The 22,427-nt window shown below is 38.5% G+C and overlaps 1 protein-coding gene across 3 annotated transcripts in view; it reads right to left on the bottom strand.

Moving 5' to 3' along the window:
- Nucleotides 1–22,427, bottom strand: part of sdk2a (sidekick cell adhesion molecule 2a) — a 191,424-nt gene that overhangs the window by 58,929 nt on the left and 110,068 nt on the right. For all 3 annotated transcript variants that reach the window (XM_053514940.1, XM_053514941.1, XM_053514942.1), the window contains exons 4-15: nt 18,167–18,314; nt 12,884–13,017; nt 11,839–11,950; nt 11,557–11,747; nt 10,438–10,521; nt 9,433–9,627; nt 8,996–9,112; nt 8,298–8,465; nt 5,071–5,173; nt 3,968–4,144; nt 3,573–3,709; nt 638–785 (exon numbers count right to left, since the gene is read on the bottom strand). In XM_053514940.1, the coding sequence (XP_053370915.1) occupies nt 638–785; nt 3,573–3,709; nt 3,968–4,144; nt 5,071–5,173; nt 8,298–8,465; nt 8,996–9,112; nt 9,433–9,627; nt 10,438–10,521; nt 11,557–11,747; nt 11,839–11,950; nt 12,884–13,017; nt 18,167–18,314 (1,714 nt within the window). The remainder of the gene's footprint in view (nt 1–637; nt 786–3,572; nt 3,710–3,967; nt 4,145–5,070; nt 5,174–8,297; nt 8,466–8,995; nt 9,113–9,432; nt 9,628–10,437; nt 10,522–11,556; nt 11,748–11,838; nt 11,951–12,883; nt 13,018–18,166; nt 18,315–22,427) is intronic.

Raw genomic sequence — 22,427 nt, 5'->3', positions numbered from 1 at the left:
GCAGATAAATTTATGTGAATGCCTGAACATCCTGGTAAGAAAATGCCATGCTATTACAGCTGGATAAGGCACATCCACTGGCCGTATACCAAGCCTGCAACATGAAAGCTTTCTCATTCTTTCATCACCGTCCTCCGTTTTTTAACTAAATGGCTATGTTCGAAATGCAGCCCTGTTTTTTTCCCTCCGTTTTTTCATTTTCTTGTTATGCACTAGTGCTCTAGTGAAACACACTCTCTAAAGCTCTTAAAAAGACACAATATGAAAACAACAACACTTAACTTCTCTTAAAATGCTCCTCTGACTCACCCCTTCTACCAGCTACCGCCATGATCAAAATGACAACATTTGTACATTATAAAAGTATACCTCATTACTTAGTGAAACTATTTCCATGCAGATGCACTATGACACATTTAGTTTTTGTACTTACTGTAGTTGCAGTGAATGCTGTTGCTCTTGTTTGCATGGTGATTTTTCTTCCCCTCTACATTATGCATTGTGTGAATTCTAATAAATCTCTGAAATCCATTCCTTCTCCTGACTCCTGGCATAAATTCTTAAGTAATTTTAAAAGGTTTGAAAAGCCTAGGCATTTAATGTACCTCGCAGCATCACTGGAATGACATCTACTCACCTTGCTGTCTCCCTGCTGAACTGGCCTTTGCCCACATCGTTGACAGCACACAGTCGGAACTGGTAGGATCGTGCAGGAATGAGGCCTCCCACCATCACACTAGTTGCCTCTGGCTCTATGTTAGCCAAGAGCACAGTCCATGGAGCATCTGACCCAGACAGAAAGCAAATAATCAGTTACACAGCAGGAGGAACAGACGGAACAGCATTGTTATTTCTTGTGTGTCTGAAACTTTAGCAAATGCTACATTCTTGTTTTTTTTCATACCTTTCACCACAGTCACATGCGTTACAGAATGGAAAGTACTGACCAGATGGTAACTCGTGTTGTTTATCTACATCTAAATGAGCACTTAAGGAAAACAATGCACACCGTTTAAATGTACAGAAGCTGGTTTGAAAATGAAGTGAAGCACATGGTCTACTTTTAGTTAAACATAGTCAGTATTATCAGTGACTTCACCCGGCATCTATTTACAGCGCAGTTCCTAAGGTGTTGTATATTTCATAAAGAACTAACAAAATGCCTTGGAAATATATATATAAAAAAAGAGGCAAACAATTGCAAATAGCTATGTAACCAAGTGTGAATGTATTTACACAGAGGTATTCATGCTACTGAATCTATAACCTTGAACAAACAAGCAAACGAAGAATCTGGAAATTGTATTGCATTAATAAAAGTCATTATACTTTATACACACTGCATGCAAATGTTAGCCGCTGCATCTTTTCAGTCTCAAGGCTCATGCTTTCTCATGGAGTTTTTCCTTGACATGTCACTGGCTTTCTCATTAAATATTTATATATATACATGCATAAAAACACTGCTTTTTATTGGTGCTTTTTTTTTTTTTAAAGTAACATCCTAACTAATTTACACACTGATACTGTACACACCTTTAAGAAGGCCTTATTGGCACAGAGCTCTGTTCATTTGTAAGCATTAATGCTGACATCTCTGTGCTTACAACAGTAAAAGCTGGTGTCCCACACAGTGCTAGGGGTATTCTTAATACTATCCTTGTGATAACAGTTATTATGTTCTTGTTGTTCGCTTATGCTGATCACACACCGCTGTAAATTTCAGACACACCATGTCCTAGACACCCCACTAATAAAGAACACAGAACACAGGTCCTGTGTAATGTCTACTAGAAAGAAATGCCTCTGCTGGGAGCTAATAGCGTTCTGATTATGTAAAAGCTCTTGATGACCTTTCAGTTACACCATGTACAGCAGTCAAAGACCTTAGCATGAATCTTGATTTTAGTGTTTAATATTCGTGTAGAAACCTTGGATGGCTTTTTTTTTTCCATTTCGGAAACATTGTTAGGCCAATGTATAACGTCATTACTGAAAGCAACAAAAACAGCTCATTTACTGACACTTTTAAGTTGCACTGCTGTAACGTGTTCCAGTACATGCATAAACAAGATTCAAATTCTCCAACTACCAAAATAAATAAAAAAAAATCTTCCTAGCACCAGAAATTTGACAATTTAACCATTATAATACTTATTTTATCCAAAAACCTGCCATTTGTTGTTTATTGATTTATAAAATAATATAAATGACCGATAAAGCAGTGATAATTATCTTACTTAGTCCCTGAGCAAACATTTCGTCTATTATGATAAGCCAAGTCTCGATTGATCAAAAGGTGCAGACTCTTTTACTATATATCATCTTTCCAGTCTCGAGGCTCATGCTTTCTCATGGAGTTTTTCCTTGACATGCCACTGGCTTTCTCAAGTAATCCTGTTTGGCAGAAAAGATTTTTAATAAATTTTGACTTGGAAAATAAACAAGTCCCGAGTATTATGCATCAAGAATGCGCTTCTTGTTGTAATGGTAAAGTGCTGGTTATTTTTTTGTTGTTGTTGTATTTTTACTTAATATTTTGTGTAAATTATTTTTATGTGTTTATTTTTCTGCGCTGTCAATAATTTGAGTTTCTATTATTTCTTATAGGAATATTCAATTTGGTTTCTGAGTGTTTTGGAATATGAGCTCGCTTCTTGAACCAATTATGCTCGTCATTCAAGGTTCCACTGTATATAGAATAATTTAACTGTAGTAGATCTTAGAGCAATTAATACAATGGGCTAATAAATCTCATCTTTAATTCTATGTAGAATTCAATTGATTTACTCAGGCATTTTATTAAATAGCTCATCCTAAGTAGTGGTGCAGATTTGGTGGATTTACATGCATACCAAATGTAAAAAAAAAAAAAAAAAAGTGGGATGTTTTGATGCTGTCAACCCCCTTTTATGCAATTATCAGGTTTGATTACGGAGGAGTTGTGAGACCCGAATATCCCAGGGTGTTTTCACACCCATGTTAAGTCCTGGCTCTTCCTTTTTACTATGCTGTCATAGCTAGATTTGCTGGAGCCTGTGCTTGCACTCTGATAGCACTGTGTGTTGCTTTCATACCTAATAATGTGTTCAATTCCTGACATATAACATTTAGTTGTTTTTCCTACTCTAGCCTGATAGGACCTGATCTTTGGATCCTCTTCTGTTACTCATGCTTCTTTATCAAGAGCTTTCTGAAGTGGTGACACACTGCTTGTATTTGTGTATATTTGTATTTGTGGATCGCCTGTGAATTTGCACTTGCTAAAAACAGTTTATGCCAAAGTCTCACTTTCTAACTTCAATAGAAAATGAAACCTGGATACAGCAGACATTTTTATAAAATTTTATTGCAAAACTCTTTTTTTTTTATAAAATTTAGATCTATAGTAAGCAAGTGTATGAATAAATAAACCTGAATTCAAAAGATGACTTTCCCAACACTCAAAAAAAAACCCAGACAAAGCCCTGCTGCCATGTATGTATTGTCCAGTCACCTTTACTTACTATACTACACAAGTACAAGCAAGAGAGCCACACACTGCAGCAGGAAATTTGCTCTTGTTCACTCACTGTTTTCCGACACCTCCAGAATGTAACGGATGAGAGGGCTGTTGCCATCGAAAGCCTGTGCCCATGTGAGGTTGATTGAGCGCTTCTCTGTGGAACTGTATGTAGCAATTGGATTCTCTGGAGCGTGTGGGAGCTGCCTGCAAGGGGGGCAAACAGTGGAGACAAATGGAATTAAACACAGCTCTCAGTTTGTGACACTCTCCCAGAGTCCAATTACGTACAGTTTCAATATTTACTCGAACAGATAGAGGAAAGATATTCTGTCAAATTGTTTACTTAGCGAGTTAGAGACATTGATTATAGAAAATCCGTGATGCGAAGAAGCATATATTGCAGAAGATGTTACAAGCAATCTGAACATTCAAACAACAAAAGAGAGAAAGGATGAAGAGGACCTGACTCTGAGGTGAGCGCTGCGGGAGTCGTTGCCGCCTACGGAGGTTACTCTGCAGGTGTAGGTGCCGATGTCTCCAGACCAGGTCTGGGCAATGTGCAGGGTGCCGTTGGGGTCAAGCCGTAACCGAGGGCTTGAATTCACATCAATGGCTAGGCCTCCTTTCTCCCACATGTGCCTGAAGAACACAAAAGAATGCAATCCATGGAGTATATGGAATATATATAATTCCATATATATAGATGGATGGATGGATGGATGGATGGATGGATGAATAAATAGATAGATAGATACATACCAGATCTTAAGTTAAAATATTAGGAAAAGTTGATTATTCCAGTAATTCAATTCAAAAAGGTATATAGTGTGTTATATAGATTCGTTACACACAGACTGATTTATTTCAAGTATTTCTTTTTTTTATTTTAATTATTATAATGAAAACCCCAAATTCAGTATCTCAAACATTAAAAATTTTTATATTGTAAAAAATATATAAACTTGGGAGACTTGTGGTGGATACATAGTGAACACAATCAAAAAAATTTTATTCAAATAACAAACTAAGGGTGCAACACGCTATATTTTAATCATCATAATTATTTGTGATTAATTGTGAACAAACTAATTATGAACCCAATTGCTATGTCCCCAGGGATCCACAGGCGCACACGCACATATCACAAAGATACACCTGAAACATATGGGCATGCAACTGCATGCTCTCTCTCTCTCTCTCTCTCTCTCTCTCTCTCTCACACACACACACACACACACGCACACACACCGCAGCTGCATTGGTCCCTCTGTTTAATCTCCTGTGTCTTGTGCTTAATTAAAGTCTGACTCTAAGTTATTTCTCTGTTTACATATTCATCTGTTTTTCTTGATCAAATCAATCTGCAGGTGACGGCTAAATCAACGTTTCATGAGAGCCAGTGTAATAAAGAACTGCCAACATTGAGTGAATCACGATTAATCAGAGATGAAGTGATAAAAGAGAAGAAGGGAAAGGATCCAAGATGTCAGGCAGATAAACTGAGTGGCTTGTGTTGAGTTTAAAATATAGATATTAGTGTGTGAACAGAAAGACACTGGTGTTACCTGACAGTGACACTGGAGTCGTGGGTCACACCACAGGTCATAGTGGCTTTCGTGCCTTTGATGACACTCTGGTCCTGAGGAGGACTTGTTATGCGGGTTCGGGCTGGAGACAATCAGACCACAATACATGCATTATTGTATAAATACATTATTCTGTGATCTAGGGCTGTGTGATGTTCAATGAAATGTAGAATTATTGCTTTTTTATGTTTTATTTTATTACATTAAATTAATAATTAAACAATATCACACAAGAGGAAATGCTGTTGTACTGAATATCAGCACAATAGCACAACCTTAAATGTGATACTGCTTTTATACAACAGTTCTGCATTCAAATTCCATTTATCATCAAAAGATTATGATTTATTTTAGCTATTATTATTGGTTTATTTAATAAAACTTAAAATTTTACCATTACCAGAATATTTGAATGACGTCACAACTCAAAAAAAAAGGACAATAAAAATGTGATCATGCCTATCTGTGTTATTTCTTTGCCTATGTGACAAATTTTTTTGCTCAGTCATGTTTGGGTAGAACTAAAATTCATTCCATCATATTGCCTTTTGAATGCTGAAAATATAAAAGAAAATGTCACTCCATAGTGCAATCCTGCACACTATATATACATTATATATAGGCTATATATACAGTGGAACCGTGGATTACGAGCATAATTCGTTCCAGAAGTTCGTTCCAGAATTCGTAAACCAAATTTTATTTTTCCATAAGAAATAATTGAAACTTAAATTATTCGTTCCACAGCCCAAAAAAACAAATGCATAAAAATAATTAACACAACATATAAAGTAAAAATAAAACAAATTAACTTGCACTTTAACTTTAAAAAAAAGGAAAAATAAATCCTGACAGATAAGTGTTTCTGTTTATGCGCGCAGGTGCTTTTTGTGTGTGTGTGTGTTTAAAATTCGCCCCTCCCATCTCCCCCTTCTCATCTTACACGGTAAACTTTTCTTACAAGCACACAAACATTAACGGAAAGACCTTAGCAAGGAACATCGCATGACATTTGTGTGAGCGCAAACTAACGGAAATCACTGCTGCAAAGTAAAACAAACGAACCTGCACTTTACCTTCGAAAAGAATTGCGATAGAGCAGTGTTTCTGTGTAGGGCAGAGAGAGTGTGTGTGTGAAGCCGAGAGGGAGTGCTTCACACATACACACAAACACACACACACTAAAGATGAGAGAGTGTGTGTGAACCAGCACGGTGTCAAATTACATGCACACACACATAAGCTCACAGCCTGAAACAGAAAGGGAGAAAATGGATCTTTACCTTCTGTATTGAGACTTTTTTTTGCTTTACACGCGCGCTGTACACACACGCTTACAAACAAAATAAAAGATGATTTACGCACACACGTGGTCACAGTGTTATAGTAAACAGAGCACACGTGCACGGATGTTGATTATACTAGTGAGAGACGAGCACTAAGACCCAGCAGGGCAGATGATTACCCACAATTCTGCAGCGCAAAAGAGAGAAAAAACCTTGGCTTAGTTGTGATCATGTGATGCTCAGCGTTAAAACAAGAAGTGCATGCGTGATCAATGATACTCTGAGCTCGTAAACCAAGACTTGTTCGTTTACTTGTTAAAAAATCTTTGCTCTTCTTGCGGAACACTCTCAAACTGCGTTACTCGCAATCTGAGGTTCCACTGTATACTGTATATATACTGCTTAAGGAAACACTTAGTCCTGGTTTTAAGTTTTTCTAAATTTTTTTGTGCAGTGTGTGCGCATAAATGTATGTATATATATATATATATATATATATATATATATATGTGTGTGTGTGTGTGTGTGTGTGTGTGTGTGGTATATATATATAAACTGCAAAATAAATAAGGGCTAAAGTGCTCCGAGCTTTGAGTGGTGTTAACAGGGATAAAAGTAGTTTTAAATTCTTATTGGTACCAAAAGGTGAGGAGAATAGACCCTGGAGGTGGTGGAAAGTCCTGAGGAAACTACGAGATTTATTTTATATTTCCATTTTTTCTGCTTTAGAATATCATCTCCCTTCTGGGTTTCTGGGGTTGAATCCAAAAAAGGGTCAAATGAAAACCTAGTGCGCTATGTAGGGTGTACAGTCACTTATTACACCCCCTTCAGCAGTGCGCTTGATCAGGGGTTGAAGAGTGATTTGGGATTCAGGAATCTCCTTACAGTACCTTTGTAGTTCGTGTTAGCCGTGAACAAAACAACATAAATGGTTCAGAAGGAATTCGAAACAACTGGGAGCAATTACTAAGGAGACAAAGTGTTGTTTAAGATGACAACATTATCAGATGTGTTTTCTTGCTGAAAGTGCTTCCGTGACTGGATTTGAATGTGGGTTTTGGCAGACAGCTGCTCTCGCCTCTTCCCAGCATTGCAAACCGTACCAACCTACTTTCACCCATGCCGGTGACTGATAGTGTAATTAATGGTTGTTAGAACACCCATGATGTGGAGTGATATTCATAATAAAACCTCCCAGTGCTGTTATGCTCTATATCACCACTCAGGGAACTGATCTTCATTTTAAATGATTGTTTGCTTGGAATATTTGTATTATCATAAACCTCTTCAAAATTAACTATTATTAAGTATTAAAAAAGTAAACCATATTAGGATGCCAAAAGTGCAGCAGGTTCTCCCAGAAGAAACCAGATGGTTAAATAATTAGTCCTTGAAATACTTCTGTTCTCCTACACATAGTAACTCACGGGCCACTTGGGGGTGAAAATTGCTGTTGTTGATAAATGCGCTCTATTCCTAATGCATCAGTCGTGTGTTTTGAGCGAGGAGCATGCAGCCAGAACTCAGTCATTCTTTTTTTAAATATTTAGTCATCTGTTTAGTAAGCAGGAATTTAATAATCAGTCAGTACATAATATTAAGCATTTGCTTAGTTCAAATTAGTTCCTTTTTACTAAGTGGACATTAGATTCATTAAAAAATTCACTCACATTTGTCATACTTTGTTTTTCCACTTTTTTTCCTGTAAACTTGCAATGCTTCTGGTGTGTGCATTCTGTTTTACATAACAGCTGTCCGAGTGCAAAGGTAAAATCATATTGAATGGTACTGCATTGAGAAATCAACTTTGAGATTGTATTAGCATTCTTTGCAAGCTATAGTGGGATATAGAAGTGAGAAGTGAGATTCGCCCACCACAGTAGAGAACTGAATATAATTTCCTGTAATCTCACTCACCCCACACCAGCAGGTTGGCAGAGGCCTCGTCAATGCCACGGGAGTTGCTTGCCATGCAGGTATAGGTGCCAGCGTCTGACAGGTGAGCAGGACTGACCAAAAGACTGCCTGACTCCAGCAGGGTAAAGCGGGGTAGCTGCACTGAGCCGCTCGCCAGCACACGCTCACCTGTACAGGAAGATGGGAGGTGAGGACGAACCACGGAGAGACTAATAGTTTAACATTGACAGGCATCGTGTCTGACGCACAAGTACAGGTGTCTCCTTGTCTTGATTGATTTCCTCCAAGCAGGTATTTTATTGACAGCTGCCAGAATGTAAGAAGACCTTCACTAAATGTTTGTCCAATATTCTTCTCAACTCCTCATCCTTTTTGATTCCCCCCTACTATTAATTCTCCATCAAGTTTCAATCTGAGTTTCTATACTTTCAGATTTAACAGGCATTGAAAAGAGATAACAAGAGACTGAGAAAGAGAGAGGAGAGACTTAGGCATTTTAACACAGGAGATTTGGGAACAGATGTCTTCTGTGTTTATCAAAAGGCCACTGCAGTCTACAATCAATCCTACAATCACGCAGGCTCTGCTGTGACTGTGATGGATCTGGGTCCAGAAGGCAACCTGATAAAGCCCCTTTTGTCAGCAGTGTGCTTGGGCAGGTACGTGAGTGCACAGGAGATGACTGATTAGCACCTGACCTTTCTGCCATGTGATGGCAGGCCGCGGAGCTCCTGACGTCTCGCAGTGCAAAATGACAGATGTGCCGTCGATCACCGAGCTGTCTGTGGGCCCTGCAGTGATGTTAGGAGCAATGCCTGAAATGGGCAGAAAAGATAAAGATAGATAACACATACACACACCTGTGCGTTAACACAATACAGATGGGAGTATGTGACCCATGGGGTATATGATAACTGGACGAAAGAGATTTTTTTTTTCTTGCATTGACGAAACGTCTCATCAGAATTGTGATCCCAAGGCAAGATAAATGCTTTAGGAAAAGCCCTTTAACAAGACTTGTAAAGATGACAAATGTCATGGGAAAGGAACAGACTGGACAGGAGGAGAAGTGAAGAAAAAAAAAACATGCTATGGTATAAGCAAATGTTGGGAGGGCATATGAAGCCAAACGCACTTGTGACAGCAAGGTACGTGTTGGTCTGGATTTCTCCGGCGAGGTTTCGGCCAAAGCACTGAAACATCCCGGTGTCATCAGGGAGGAGACCGTTAATCTGCAGACTGCCTCCTAGCAAGACCTTGTAGCGTGGGGTCTTCACAGTGCTGATGGGCACAGCGTCCTTATACCAAACAATATCTGGCTGAGGAACACCTAGACGAGTAGAGAAGGCATAAACGGGTTTAGGGGTTACACTGAGCTCATATTACTTATATATACAAATGACTGGGGACAATAATAGCCAGGCAGGTAATAAGAAGATGGCAAAATTCTGGCTAAATTAAAAATTCTATATTATATTATATAAATTTTATCTGTTAGCTACAGTGGAGATTCTTGCCTTTGAAGCACTGACTATCCCACGATTATTTGTGTTAACCACTGAAGCTAAACAAATTGAAAGACTGAATTCCATCATGTCCAGTCCTATTAAAAAGAGCGCTTTCAGAGCCACGGGTTGCACATCACTATCCAGTCCCTGTCAGCTAGTACGGTGTTACAGTAGATCAGCAGCAAATGCAAGCTCAAAGTGGCCATTCCAGACTCATTTTCAGATGCTACTGTATACAAAGTTAAACATGGGAAAGAACGCCTACCAGATGTTACTATAGATACTTTGCTTATTCATTATTAAACTAGAAGGCATTTCTGCTCCATGCTCTGTGTATTAAATTCAACTATAGTGGCGGCCAAAATTATTAATATAAAAGCGAAATTTGTGGTTTCAATAACATTCTGAAATAATGACAATCAATATGATAAAAATATTTTGCTATTGTGTACGATGGAATTGCTCTGCAACAATCAATATTTAGTATGAAGTTCTTTATTTTCCAAAATCTACTTGATCCGGCTGGGCGTGGAGTCAAAAAGGCCGTCTGCAATATTTTGGTGTTACTTGCCCGATCCGTGCCTGCTGAAGACTATATACAGAAATTTGCAACAAACAGCATAAACACTCACCACGAGCCTGACATGGGATGTCCACAACCTTCTCCATTTCTGCAGTTATGTGTCTCTCTGGCTCCTTCACAAACTGAGGGTGTTCTATACAGCGCAGATAATAAAGATTAGTCTCGGTTATTACACAGTTGACAAATGAGACAGTCAGAGCTTGGCCACCGCTCCTATCACTCACAGGCTACTGGCACTCTGATTATTGCAAATGCAGCAGCATTATGCTCTGGTTTTGTTTATGTTATTTAAGTGCTGATCATATCTTTGAAAGTGCATGCGAATCAGCAATTGCGAAAATAAAGTGGTGAAAAACTGAGATTTGCGACTGTATATCTGAGATGAAATGTGCTTTAGCCTGCTACGTTTAAGTGTGGCATTGATTTGTACCGAGTGACTGGGTGGCTTCGCTGGCTCAGAGCCAGCTTACAGGGTCGCTGGCCGGTTTGATGCTGAACGCAGAGTCCATTGGTGCATAGTTTCTCCATGTTTCCCTGTGACTGGGTGGATTTCCAGGTTTCTCCAGGTTTCTGGTTTTCTCACTCCTCTCACGAAAGAGCAAATGCTGACTATGCGAGAAATTTCTCTAGGTTGTAAATTGTTGTCTGAATGTGCACGGTGGCCTCCGATCGACTCGTTTCTCAATTAGGGTTTATTCCTGCCTTGTGCTTAGTGTTCCTTGAATAGGCTCCAGATCTACCACCAGCCTGACCTTGATAAAGAGGTTACTGAAGATAAATGAATGCATGAATTTCTCTGCGGTATGAATTATTTAGATAGAGCCTATTAGAGCAGTTATTCAACTCCTTTGCAGTATTATTTATGTAAGAAACTTCTTGCAAATCTTGCAGGATTACTTAACAAGTGTTGAAATCATGAGCATACAACCTCTACAATGCGGAATTTGTGTGTTTAGGTATTTTTTTGACCTACTGTATTGGTTGCTGTACTGCAAGTTAATAAGGGTAAGGATAATTGTATTTGAAATAAACTGACAGAGTGCCATATAGTATATCAGTTTAAAGCTCATGTAACTAACTGACTTTGTGGTAAAATATAGGTAGGTTTATGTTTATGCATATTCTTTGTATTAGAATTATTGAAGAAAAGGTTTGCAAAGGGATTTACCGATCACATGTAGATACGCTCCGGCAGTGACCGCTGGAACACTGCTGCTGCGGAGAGATGCCTCACATTCGTAATAGCCACTATCACTGACCAGTGGCCCGCTGATGGTCAGTCGTCGGCCAAAGTCTCTCAGTCCTCGGTTGACCACCACACCATTCTTACGCCATGCGATATTGAGCTTAATGAGGGGTCTGGACAGAGACAAATCAAAATACAGATTTGACCAACAGGAAAACTCGCCAGGAGGTTTTAACAAACTGTAGCATTAGGTGTTGATGTCACCTGGCGTTGGCCACACACTCCAGTGTGACCTCAAATGTGCCGACCATCACGCTGGTGTTCCTGGGTGGGATAATGATGGTGGGAGCAATTGGATCTGCAGGCCCGCCCACATCTTAGGAAAAAGAAAAAGGACGTAGTTTACAGAAGGCATTGTTTAACTTTCCACTAATCACCACTAATCTCAGCGCCATCATTTCTGCCAATAGTCTGGCAACCTCCCATTCCTCCAGCCAATATGTCTTGTGCTTTCATACACAAGCATCGCCATTACAGTATTGTGCACGTAACTAGCATCCTGCTCGATCGCTAGTCGTGCTTCGCAGAAAAAGCAAACCCTTAGTGTCCAGAGGGCACAGTAATACCATCATTACAACACTGTGCTTTTGAATGCAGCCTGATTGAGAGGTGCAGACATACTGATTAAATGCACCAGTCACTCAGTAGCCCAGGAATCGATTCCCTGCCCTTAATGACCAATTTCTCTCCCTTGCTCTCAATCTCTCTCTGTCTGTTCCTCTCTCACACATCTTTAGCTCTTTTTTTGTGTAAGTAACTGTGGAGTAGGTGGGTCTCCTTCTCCATCTTTGCTCCGCGTCATATCTTTCATAAATTTGCCATTGTGGGCGGGGTGGGGGGGATGGGGGCTATTAAATACCAGGGCTGATTTTTCAAGGCTTTTTAATCCCTTCATCACTGCGGCGGCGTCCGAGTGAACAGATCACTCACAGCTACACTGGGCCACACCACATGCCACCCTGGACTGGCCAATGAGTCGAAATATTGAGTGGGCGTACAAACCCAGTCTGTCTAAGCCCTTGAGAATCAGTTGTCAGCCACAAGGGGGCACAAAAGCTGCATGTCTTAGTTCTATACGACTCACCTGTTGAAAAAACAAGGCACATCCCAGAAAAAAAAAAAAAAGAAAAAAAACACCACCCCAGTCATCTTCTATATTTTGTGTGTGTGTAATGTGAAATGTAAATAAATATGCAATAGAATATAGAAACAGGGTTATATTTAAATGAGTTTTTCTTGGAATACTCACTCTCCACATTGAGAATAACAGGCTGGCTGGTCTTATTCTCTCCATTCTTGTCATTGACAGCCTGGGCGTAGTAGCGACCCGCATCTGGTGCCACTGTGGACAGGATGACCAGGGTGTTGTCCAAAGTGAGAGCTCTGAAATGAGAAATGCCGTTAAAAAAAGGTTCAGGCACAGTAAGGCTGATTCTTTTGCTTTTTCTATACACTGAAGACACATAAAAAGAAAACTTTAAAAAGAAAAAAGATCGATCAAGATTTTATCTTATTTTGTGATATTTTCATGTGTTTCAGGGCACCTTTGACTGCAGACCACCCAATTTTTAGGTGAGCAAAAGTAATGGAACAGACAGACTTAAGGGAAGTTAAAGTACATAACACTTAATATTTGGTTGCATATATCTGGTGACCCACTGATATTGTCAAATTCTTCTTTTGTGAAAAAGTGGGAGTTTTTCCCTTTTGTCTCCTCTTTAAGTAGTTGAAATGCACATGTAGTTGAGTTAAGGTCTAGTGCTGAACAAAGCTGGTCTAACATCTCCTACTTCCTTTCCCCAGTGAAGTAAACTGTTGGGTTGGACGTGTGGTTTGGGTCGATGTCTTGTTGCATGATAACTTTCTTCCCATTTCTGTCTTTCTCTGTAAACACTCTGGTAGACAGAATGTTTCTGTAGAAGTCTGAATTTATTCTGTTTCTACCATCATGAGTTACATCATTCATATGGAATAGTGACCCTGCTCCAGAAGCAGTGATGGAATTCAAGCCATGACACAACTTCTCCCATGCGTGACCAGTGCACTTATAATTTTTGTATCATGAGCAGATCCTTTCTTTTTCATCACTTTAGTAGAGGTTTATCTTGATTCCAATAGTTCTGTGGCTCATCCCTGTACTTTGGATTGTTACTGTTGATGAGGATTTAACATCTTGTGGTATGGCCTCGACATTTCTGTTCTTAAAATAATCTCTTTTAATAATAGTTTTTTTGTGAGAAATACCCCTCTGCCCTGTGGAGATCGTTGGTGATGTCACCGACTGCTGGTTTGGGGTTTTCCTTCTTCTTTTTTCTGCCACAAACTCCTATGGTGTTCCTTGGCTGAACTGTTCAGTGTCTGGTTTTTAGTATATCAGTGGTTTCTTTCTGTTTCAAGACAATTTAAAATTTGTTGAATTGGGTATGTCCAATGCTTGTACAATTTATTTTCCCTCTTTTCTCAGCAAATGGCTCAGCTCACTGGTCTTCATTAATGGCATCATTAGTGCTGACGTCACCCAGCTTATGCTGTCACCCCCACACCCACACCCCCTGGGACCTCCTTCTGTGCCAGACCATACAGAATCCTTAGAGATGTTTTTTTTTTTGCATAGATCTTACTTATAAATCATAATTCCCATATATCACAGAATGTAATAGCTTAAACTGAACATCGAGTTCTATAAAATGAAAATTTTACCGTTACTATTTTTTAAGCATTATTCAAACTTAAACCCTGAAAAGCATATATGTATATTTGCAAGAAAATGTAAATAGGATGTTACACTTCTTAAGGTAAGATAGGATAAGATCAGATAAGATAAGATTCTGTACTGTATACCTTTATTTGTCCCACAGGTGGGAAATTTCTAACATGCATCAAGATAGATAGCATTTTCCCCATTTAATCTTTTAAATTATCAGTTTCTCTGCTTATCTATAATGAATCACTATGAATATAATTAGCATTGTTTATACATGCAAGTATATTATCATGTTTAATCCCAGAATAATATGTGATAAATATACTATTAGCATAATAACAGTATTGTGTATTTTTTAGAATGTGAGTGATAACACATTTTTTAAATAAAATCAGTGTACATTTAATTACAATATTATTAGTTACAGCTTTATTTGTAACTGAGTGTTTTTTCTTTTTTACAAACACTAATTACAAAAATATCTAAAACTGAATAAAACTGAACAAAAAAAAAGTTAAAAAGTAAATCAGTGACTAGCAGTTTCAACTGGAAAGAACTGCTTAAACTTATTTTTTCCGCAATTAAATGGTAATTATAATCTCCCCAGTTTGAACTAATCACCCTTGGCCTGAACTCCTGTCATAACTAGTCGTGCTGGAGTCCCTGCTTGCACTCTGCACAAAATAAATGTTGACCTTATCCATAATGTGACTGTGAGTATACCTAAGTGTAGTCTCTCTCTCTCTCTCTCTCTCTCTTTACACATAGCGTACAGGTGGCAGTGATCTCGACCCTTCCTGCCCTCTCGCCCTGTCTGACACATCCTAGTGCTCCATTTCTGGTTGTCCTCATTCTCGTTGCATGGACGCCTGTGTTGCTGCTGCTGATTGTCCCATAGAGAGTAGTCTGTTTGGAATGCGTGTGGTGACTGAGGACAATTCCACCTAATGACCAAGAAGATGATCTTGGACTGGGCTGATGCAAGTTTTTCTGTGACTGCAGCCGCTCAATAGTTGAGCACTGAAATTGCCATGAACGGTTTTGTACCAGAGCCTCCATCAGCGAAAGTGGACTTTATATTAACTTAAACACTTTTCCTATTATATAATTGAACTTACAGGCTTATAGCTTATAGCCATAGCAGGGATTGATTTATGGCCATACTATCTAGTCTCACTTAAATGAGGATGAGTTCCCTTTTGAGTCTGGTTCCTTAAGTTTTATTCCTATTTTTATCTGAGTGTTGCCACCATCAGCCCTAGCTTACTCCTTGTGGACAAACAGATCGTTATAATCTTATACCATATTCAAGGATATAATTTTCTCACTAATTTTTTTCTTACCCTCATCCATAACTTTCATAGTAGTACCTCCCTTTTTTTTTAACCTGTGTTTTAGTATTACTGTGTTTTTTTTTATACCTCATTTAGTGAAGACATAGCACCATGGGTCCCAAGAATGTTTGTAACACTCATATAAATGAATTAACTGAGATTACACAAATATGGGGCTTTTATCTCATCTGCTGGTGTTAACAAAACCCAAGAGCAAGAAAGACACAAACAAATGTATTATTTAAAACAGACAATGCAGTGCACAAAATACGACTATTTACAACTATATACGAACTATGGATGTACTGTATACGTGAATGGATTTGCAGTCCCATGTCCTGTAACCTGCGTGAGTGTGTGCGAATGGTATCGGCCTGACCGGCTTTATGGGTCAATCCACTCACTTCATACACCATGATTAAAAAACGCTCTCCCAATGTTGAGTAATCCAATTTTGATGTATCCGCAAAGAGACAGAAGGAGTCTTATGCAGCACAGGGGGGATAAAATTGTGTGTGCATAGACAACAATGAAACCTTGGCTTCTAAGCGTTTTTGTGGCTTTTTTTTTAAACATGGTTAGCGAGAAAGTCTCGCGAGAGTGAAAAAACGCAGAACTGTTTTTAAAGCACCCAGTGCCAAGAGGATAATATAGCCTACATTAATGTCAAGTAAGGTTTAATGTCCATTTATTGTATATTTTACTTCATTTACATGACCTTTTAAAATGTTTTGATAAATGTTTTTAAATGAAGAAATATAATTATAGTGTTGGTAATTGGTAATATTTTTTGTTAGACTGATTTTTGCAATACTTAAGAACTCGCCTCCAATTAAATTTGTATGCCAAGGTACCGCTGTATTTCTGTACAGCTGCTTTGCGGCAATGTTCATTGTTAAAAGCGGTATACATATAAAACTGAACTAAATTGAACTCCTTAAATGTCAGTTATAAGGTAATAGCATACCTGACCATTGACGTCTTAACATGCTAATTAATCAAATTTCTTATTTTTTCAAATCATAAATCTGTATGTATTTTTTGATGACTGTGGAAAGCCATGTAATATAGTGACACATGTAAGCAGTTTTATACAAATATTTGCATCAATGGTTTTCCTACTGGTTTATTATTTTTAATAAGAAACTCAGTCGTTACTGGTGAAACCCAGGGCCCAAACCAAGAATTGATTTTCTGAGCACTTAACCGTTTTAACAGTCAACCTATAACAGGGTGTGTCTGAGCAACATCAAACACCTGTCAGTCATATATTTTGTCTCCCAAGCCCAAATGTCTTCAGTGTGTAGAAAAAATTGATTTTATATTTTCAGTTGGGATTTTAGATCAGTCACACACAAGCAGTTGTATCACTAAGCGGTGACATGGTTTTATAGTGTGTACACTCAAATAAGAGGTGAAACACTGTGGGGTGAAGTTAGATGCCATCAAACTGTCGGTGGCAACCTGATTAAGTCATTGTAAGGCCAACTCAAGGGCAATTATAGTGAGGGTTCATGTGGGACATGACAGTGGCATATCGATACCCCAGAGAGCCATGACCAATGAGCAGTAAACAAACTGTACACTGTTGCAGCCCTTTCAGTATCAAAGACTGGTGACAGTGCCATGCTGACATGCTGATAGCAGGTTAGACATCTTCTATACTGGAACTGGCACTGGGCTGTGTGGGAGGCCTGTGGATTTTTATAGAGCAACAGCTTCTGGACCAAGGAGCTCAGGAACTCACACCTCTCTGCCAAACCAAAAGTCCATGACCTGATCCAACTCAAAACAAAAGTTCAGGGGTTTGAAACATTTCGGTATGTTTGTGGAACTCAGTATGAAGTTGGATGAGAGTGTTTGTTGTTTTATGCTTTATGAAGTTAGGAAATGGGAGTCAGGTTTATAGGAGGAGTTGGATCAGGTGCAGATTCACTCCATGGACTTTTGACTCTGCAGAAAGTAATACCTTGCTGAGAAAAAAAAAACTTTGCTATGATGCGGCCAGAAATGTTCAGCCACCTGAACATTTCATGACACTGTTCTCACCCATCCGCCTGCTGGAAGCCCGGGTAAATTAATCCAAGCTTATTTTGAAGACATCCCGAAAACTGACTACATGTGTAGATTGGCACACAAATATACGCATGGACACACACACAGTGCGTGCAAGTGGGAGAAAGCTCTGTCAATCAGCCAAGGTCATCAATAAAGGCCTTTTGTCCACTTTGTCTAATTGGCTCCCCTGCTGTCTGCTCTCTGCAGCATTCAATCTCACCCGCTCTGCAGTCGACAGGGGTTCTTATTATAGCTGACTTTATCAATACTGCAATGAGGGGCTGTGATATCAGCTCACCACAGCCTGCCACGGGAGCAACAGCATGCAACAGGAGGTTAAACAATAATGGGACAGGCTCTCTTGGCATATGGCAATAATGAGTAGCACATTAAAATTGATCGGTGACAATGTGTTTTGAGATGTACGCGTGCTTACATGCGGTTGCTGGGGGGAATTTTCCGTCCGTCCCGAAACCATGTGATCTGAGGCCGTGGAAAGCTGGGAATTCTCGGGGGGAAGATGAGCGCAGCTTCACCCTCGGACACCACCTGAGATCGCTCTCTTTCTACAAAGTCTTCCATATCTGAGAGAGTGGGAAAAATACAGAGTGATTGAAGTGGAAAGACAGAAAAAATTTTAAGAATGTATGAAGGGAGACAAAAGGAAAAAACAATCAGTACCCAAGCAAAAAGTTTGCGCAGTTAGAAGCACCATTGAGCAAAATCAAATGCTAAGTACTATATAAACACTTATGTCTCCTTCTCCCAATAATCAAACATCCTTCTCTTGAAACAGGAGCTTAAGCATGCCTTATACTGTACAGTATGCACATAAGTTAGAAACAATCAGTTGTGCACATAAGGAGTGCACAACAAGGAGTTGAGTGTCTTATGCAGGTAGTAAGGAGTTAATAAGTAAGTGAACAATCCTCAGGCACAACTTCTTAATTAAAGCACTATTTTACCATTTGAGTTATACGAGTAGAGTGGAGATCCCGTAACATGACTTTTACCCTTAAACTACATTTTTCCCCTATTTTGTATTTTTGGGCAATATCAGCTTCAGTGAGGAGATGTATGACAGTTTGTTCTAACCATGGTGCTACTCTAAAAAATATTTTTTTTTTGGCAAAAAAATACTATGGGTTACTATTTAGGGTTACAACAGTGACAAAACACAAATAACTTGGCATATGACATGCATAGTACTGTATGCTAACTCTCATTTCTTCATATTTTTCTTCCAAGGGTCAGTCTCTCTTGAATTTATTAATGTACAGTAGTGTTCAGGAATACTCCTCCACGCTGCCTGAAGAATTGTTTTTGCTTCGGTTTTTGGCAGGTTGTTGACTTTCGCATTCTCAAGCCGGTGATATGTTTACTGGTGATGCTGAATGCTGAGTGGTTGGAACAAACAAGAGTGGAAATGAGGTTGCTGCTGAGGTTAAATTGCATTTTTAGGCACATTGTTGCAATAAATCATTTGTTTGCGGTTCTTTAATTTAATATACATACTTTAAGTTAAAATAAAGAAATGACGTTGGCTCAAAGATTTTTCACAGTACTGTATATAAAAATATTAATTTTTTGCTTTTTAAAATAATAAGTATTATTATTTTTGTACTGTTGCCTAAGCGTCATGCTTTTTGATGCCGTAGTTCTACTTAATGTGCTATTTTATTATCAATTTGTTAAATGAAGACACATATGCAGTGATCAATATAATAAGTACAACAAAAACTGCTCATGCAGAAATATACTGGCAATAACCATTACTCCTTTTAGATGTTTATTTGAGTACTTGCCATTTTCTCACTAATATATCATATTAGTCTTTCCTTTTTTTTAAGAATTCTTTTTCCTCAGCCTCTTCATTGTTATCCATTTTCTATTTTCGTTTAGTTTTTTTTAATAAACTTATGCACAAGTGCTTATGTTTGACAGTAATTGGGCATTAAACACAACAGTTGTAGCTTGGCAAATGAATGCCCATCCTTGAGAATTTTCACTTTAAGAACTGAAGTTTTGCAAGAAATTTGCAAGGAAGTTGCAGGCACGACTGGGAACTGTTCAAAACTTGTTTGCGTCAGTGGAAGCAACTGTAAGGTTTTTTTTTTTTTTTTTTGGCTTTTGTTTGCAATTTGTGCAAGATTTAGTGAGGACATAGCAAGAATGGTAGCTAGAAGAAAAGGGAGCCACTTAAGTCACTTAAGTTTCGCACATGCAGCCAGTGTCAAAAAGAATCGGGAGTTAATGTTTAGTAAAGTTTAATGTCTATTTCATATCTCACTTCATTAAGATTGTCATTGTTGATCTATCTTTGGGAAGGATTTTCATTAATGAAGCAAAGTAAAAAATGCTCAAAATATCTTCTGATATTGTAAGTTATTTAATACTGTATAAATGTTTTTTTTTTATAAAAGGAAACTCACACTCGCAATCTTGCAGTTATAATGAATATCATCATGGCTTTGATTTTGGTGGAGCCCAGTGATAATTGTGCTGTCAGGTCATTGCTACAATCCACCTCAAACTCCAATTCCCACAACACACTGCGGCCCACGAACATGGCCATCGTGGACTACAAAATTTGTCATGTTGACTGGAACAATAGTTAAAATCATGCACATCTGTTCCTGATTATCTTCTAAGCCTTTATAAAAAAGAGTCTGAACATTCACACGGTTGTAAATGATGCTCAGTAAACACGGATCTGAAGTTACTGAGCCTTGCACTTTGTGACTTTGTGTACTCCTTTTTTTTTTTTTTTTTTTTGCATTGTGAGGTCCCATGTTTTTGAGCATTTCGCCTTTGCCTCTGATATGCTGTATTCTTATCGCCTGATGTCGTGCCAAATTCGTTTATTAAGCCTGTGGTCTGCCCCCTCACAGAGGCCACAGTTGTATGACTCACCTACTACCAGGCACAACTCATCTGTATAACTGCATAAATCCACTCTCAGTAGTTGAACAGCAGGCTATGGAAGAATATGTGCAGGAAGCCTTACAGCCTTTCACATCTCCTGCATCTGCTGTATTCTTCTTTGTTGAGAAGAAATGAGCAGAATTGATAATCAGGGATTTAAACAAATCATGGTCAAGTACCTCTATACTCTCCGTCTGGTTTCCTCAGCCCTTAAACAGCTTTGTTGTGAACCGTGCTTCCAAGCTTGTGTGCCATAGGAAAGGTGACGAGTAGATGACACCACTTAGCACCTCTGGCCCTTGGTGTTCCAGTGCTTAATAATTGATGTTCTCAGAGACATGTTGGGAAAATTTTCTTTACCCTATATTGATGATATACTGATCTATTGCACTTTCCTGGAGACTTATGTAACTCATGTCAGGCAAGTGTTATTTATGCTTCTGAAGAATGAACTTTATGTCAAGCTCAAAGTTTAACCTTTAAGTACTATCGCTTTACTTGGATTCTTTATTAGCCCACAAGGAGTGGTCATGGATCAAGGGAAAGTATCCAAAGTCACAGGGTGACCGGTCCCTTTTACAGTAAATAAATTCAAAGGTTTGTGAGTTCAGACTTCTCCTGAAGGTTTACTGGCAGCTTCAGCTCCATAGCCATTCCACTCACATGCTTGTTAATAAAAAGACCAAATGTCTGGCATGTAGTCCAGAGCAGACGAAGCTTTCTGCAAATTAAACACAGCCAGACTTTCGCCGATCTGACTAAGAATTTTTTTAAAGGTAGATGCCCTTTGAAATTTGGAATGGCATGGAGAATGGGGTCTTTTTACAAAGGAATGGCAAGAGTCCCATCTCATGGCATTCTACTCAAAAAAAAAGTCTCCTGTCCATAGAAATTATGACATATGCAATCACAAATGAAAAAACCTTGGAGGAGTGGTGCTATTGGTTACAGATATATCCTTTCATTATTTGTACAGATCACAAGAGCCTGGTGAATTTGAAAAATTGATAAATGTACAGTATGAACCCTTGGCACCTCAAACTCAAAGTACCTCAAACACGAAATACAACCGTGACCACTTTTATACAGTTGCAAACAAATATTCAGTGCACACCTACTGTATTAGTACACATGTATCAAAACTTCCAAAGCCTTGAACTTAGTGTCTTGACATTTAGTTTTTTTGAAATCGCTCTGTCTCCAGGCTCATGAATATTTTGCCTTTGACACTGATATCCTGATCCTATTCATGGTTTTACCTCATGTTTTGGATTTGTCTGCCTGCGATACTTTTATTAAAATGCTAAACTGAATCAGCATCTGTCTCAGCCTCTCTGACATGCTATAATACTATTGCAGGGACATCAAAATATTTTAATATAAAATGCTGAAGTACATGTTAACATTATGACACTATGATATCATTTTTGTTGCTTTATATAGAAGGACAAGCAATGTGTTTGCTGCTGATGTTTGTTCAGTTTATTATTCTTATTATTTTATTTAATCTGTTCCAGTCATTTAAAGATGACAGCCTTAGTTTTTAATTAAAACAGCTCTAAATTATATAAATCACTTAAAAATGGCTGATTGAATTTTGTAGCTGTATTTTAACTACAGTATAGGGCTATAAAATGAGACTTATTACCAACACATGGAGTCTGGTACTGTATTGTTTATCTGTAGTCAATAATGTGGAATATTATTACCAACCTTCTAACAGGGGTAATTATATAGAGGTTAATATGTGTTAAAGAAATGGTCATTCATTC

The sequence above is a fragment of the Clarias gariepinus genome, chromosome 16 (assembly GCF_024256425.1).
Source record: "Clarias gariepinus isolate MV-2021 ecotype Netherlands chromosome 16, CGAR_prim_01v2, whole genome shotgun sequence".
NCBI lineage: Eukaryota > Metazoa > Chordata > Actinopteri > Siluriformes > Clariidae > Clarias > Clarias gariepinus.
The sequence above is the reverse complement of the archived record's forward strand: the minus strand, read 5'-3'. Positions and strand labels throughout refer to the sequence as shown.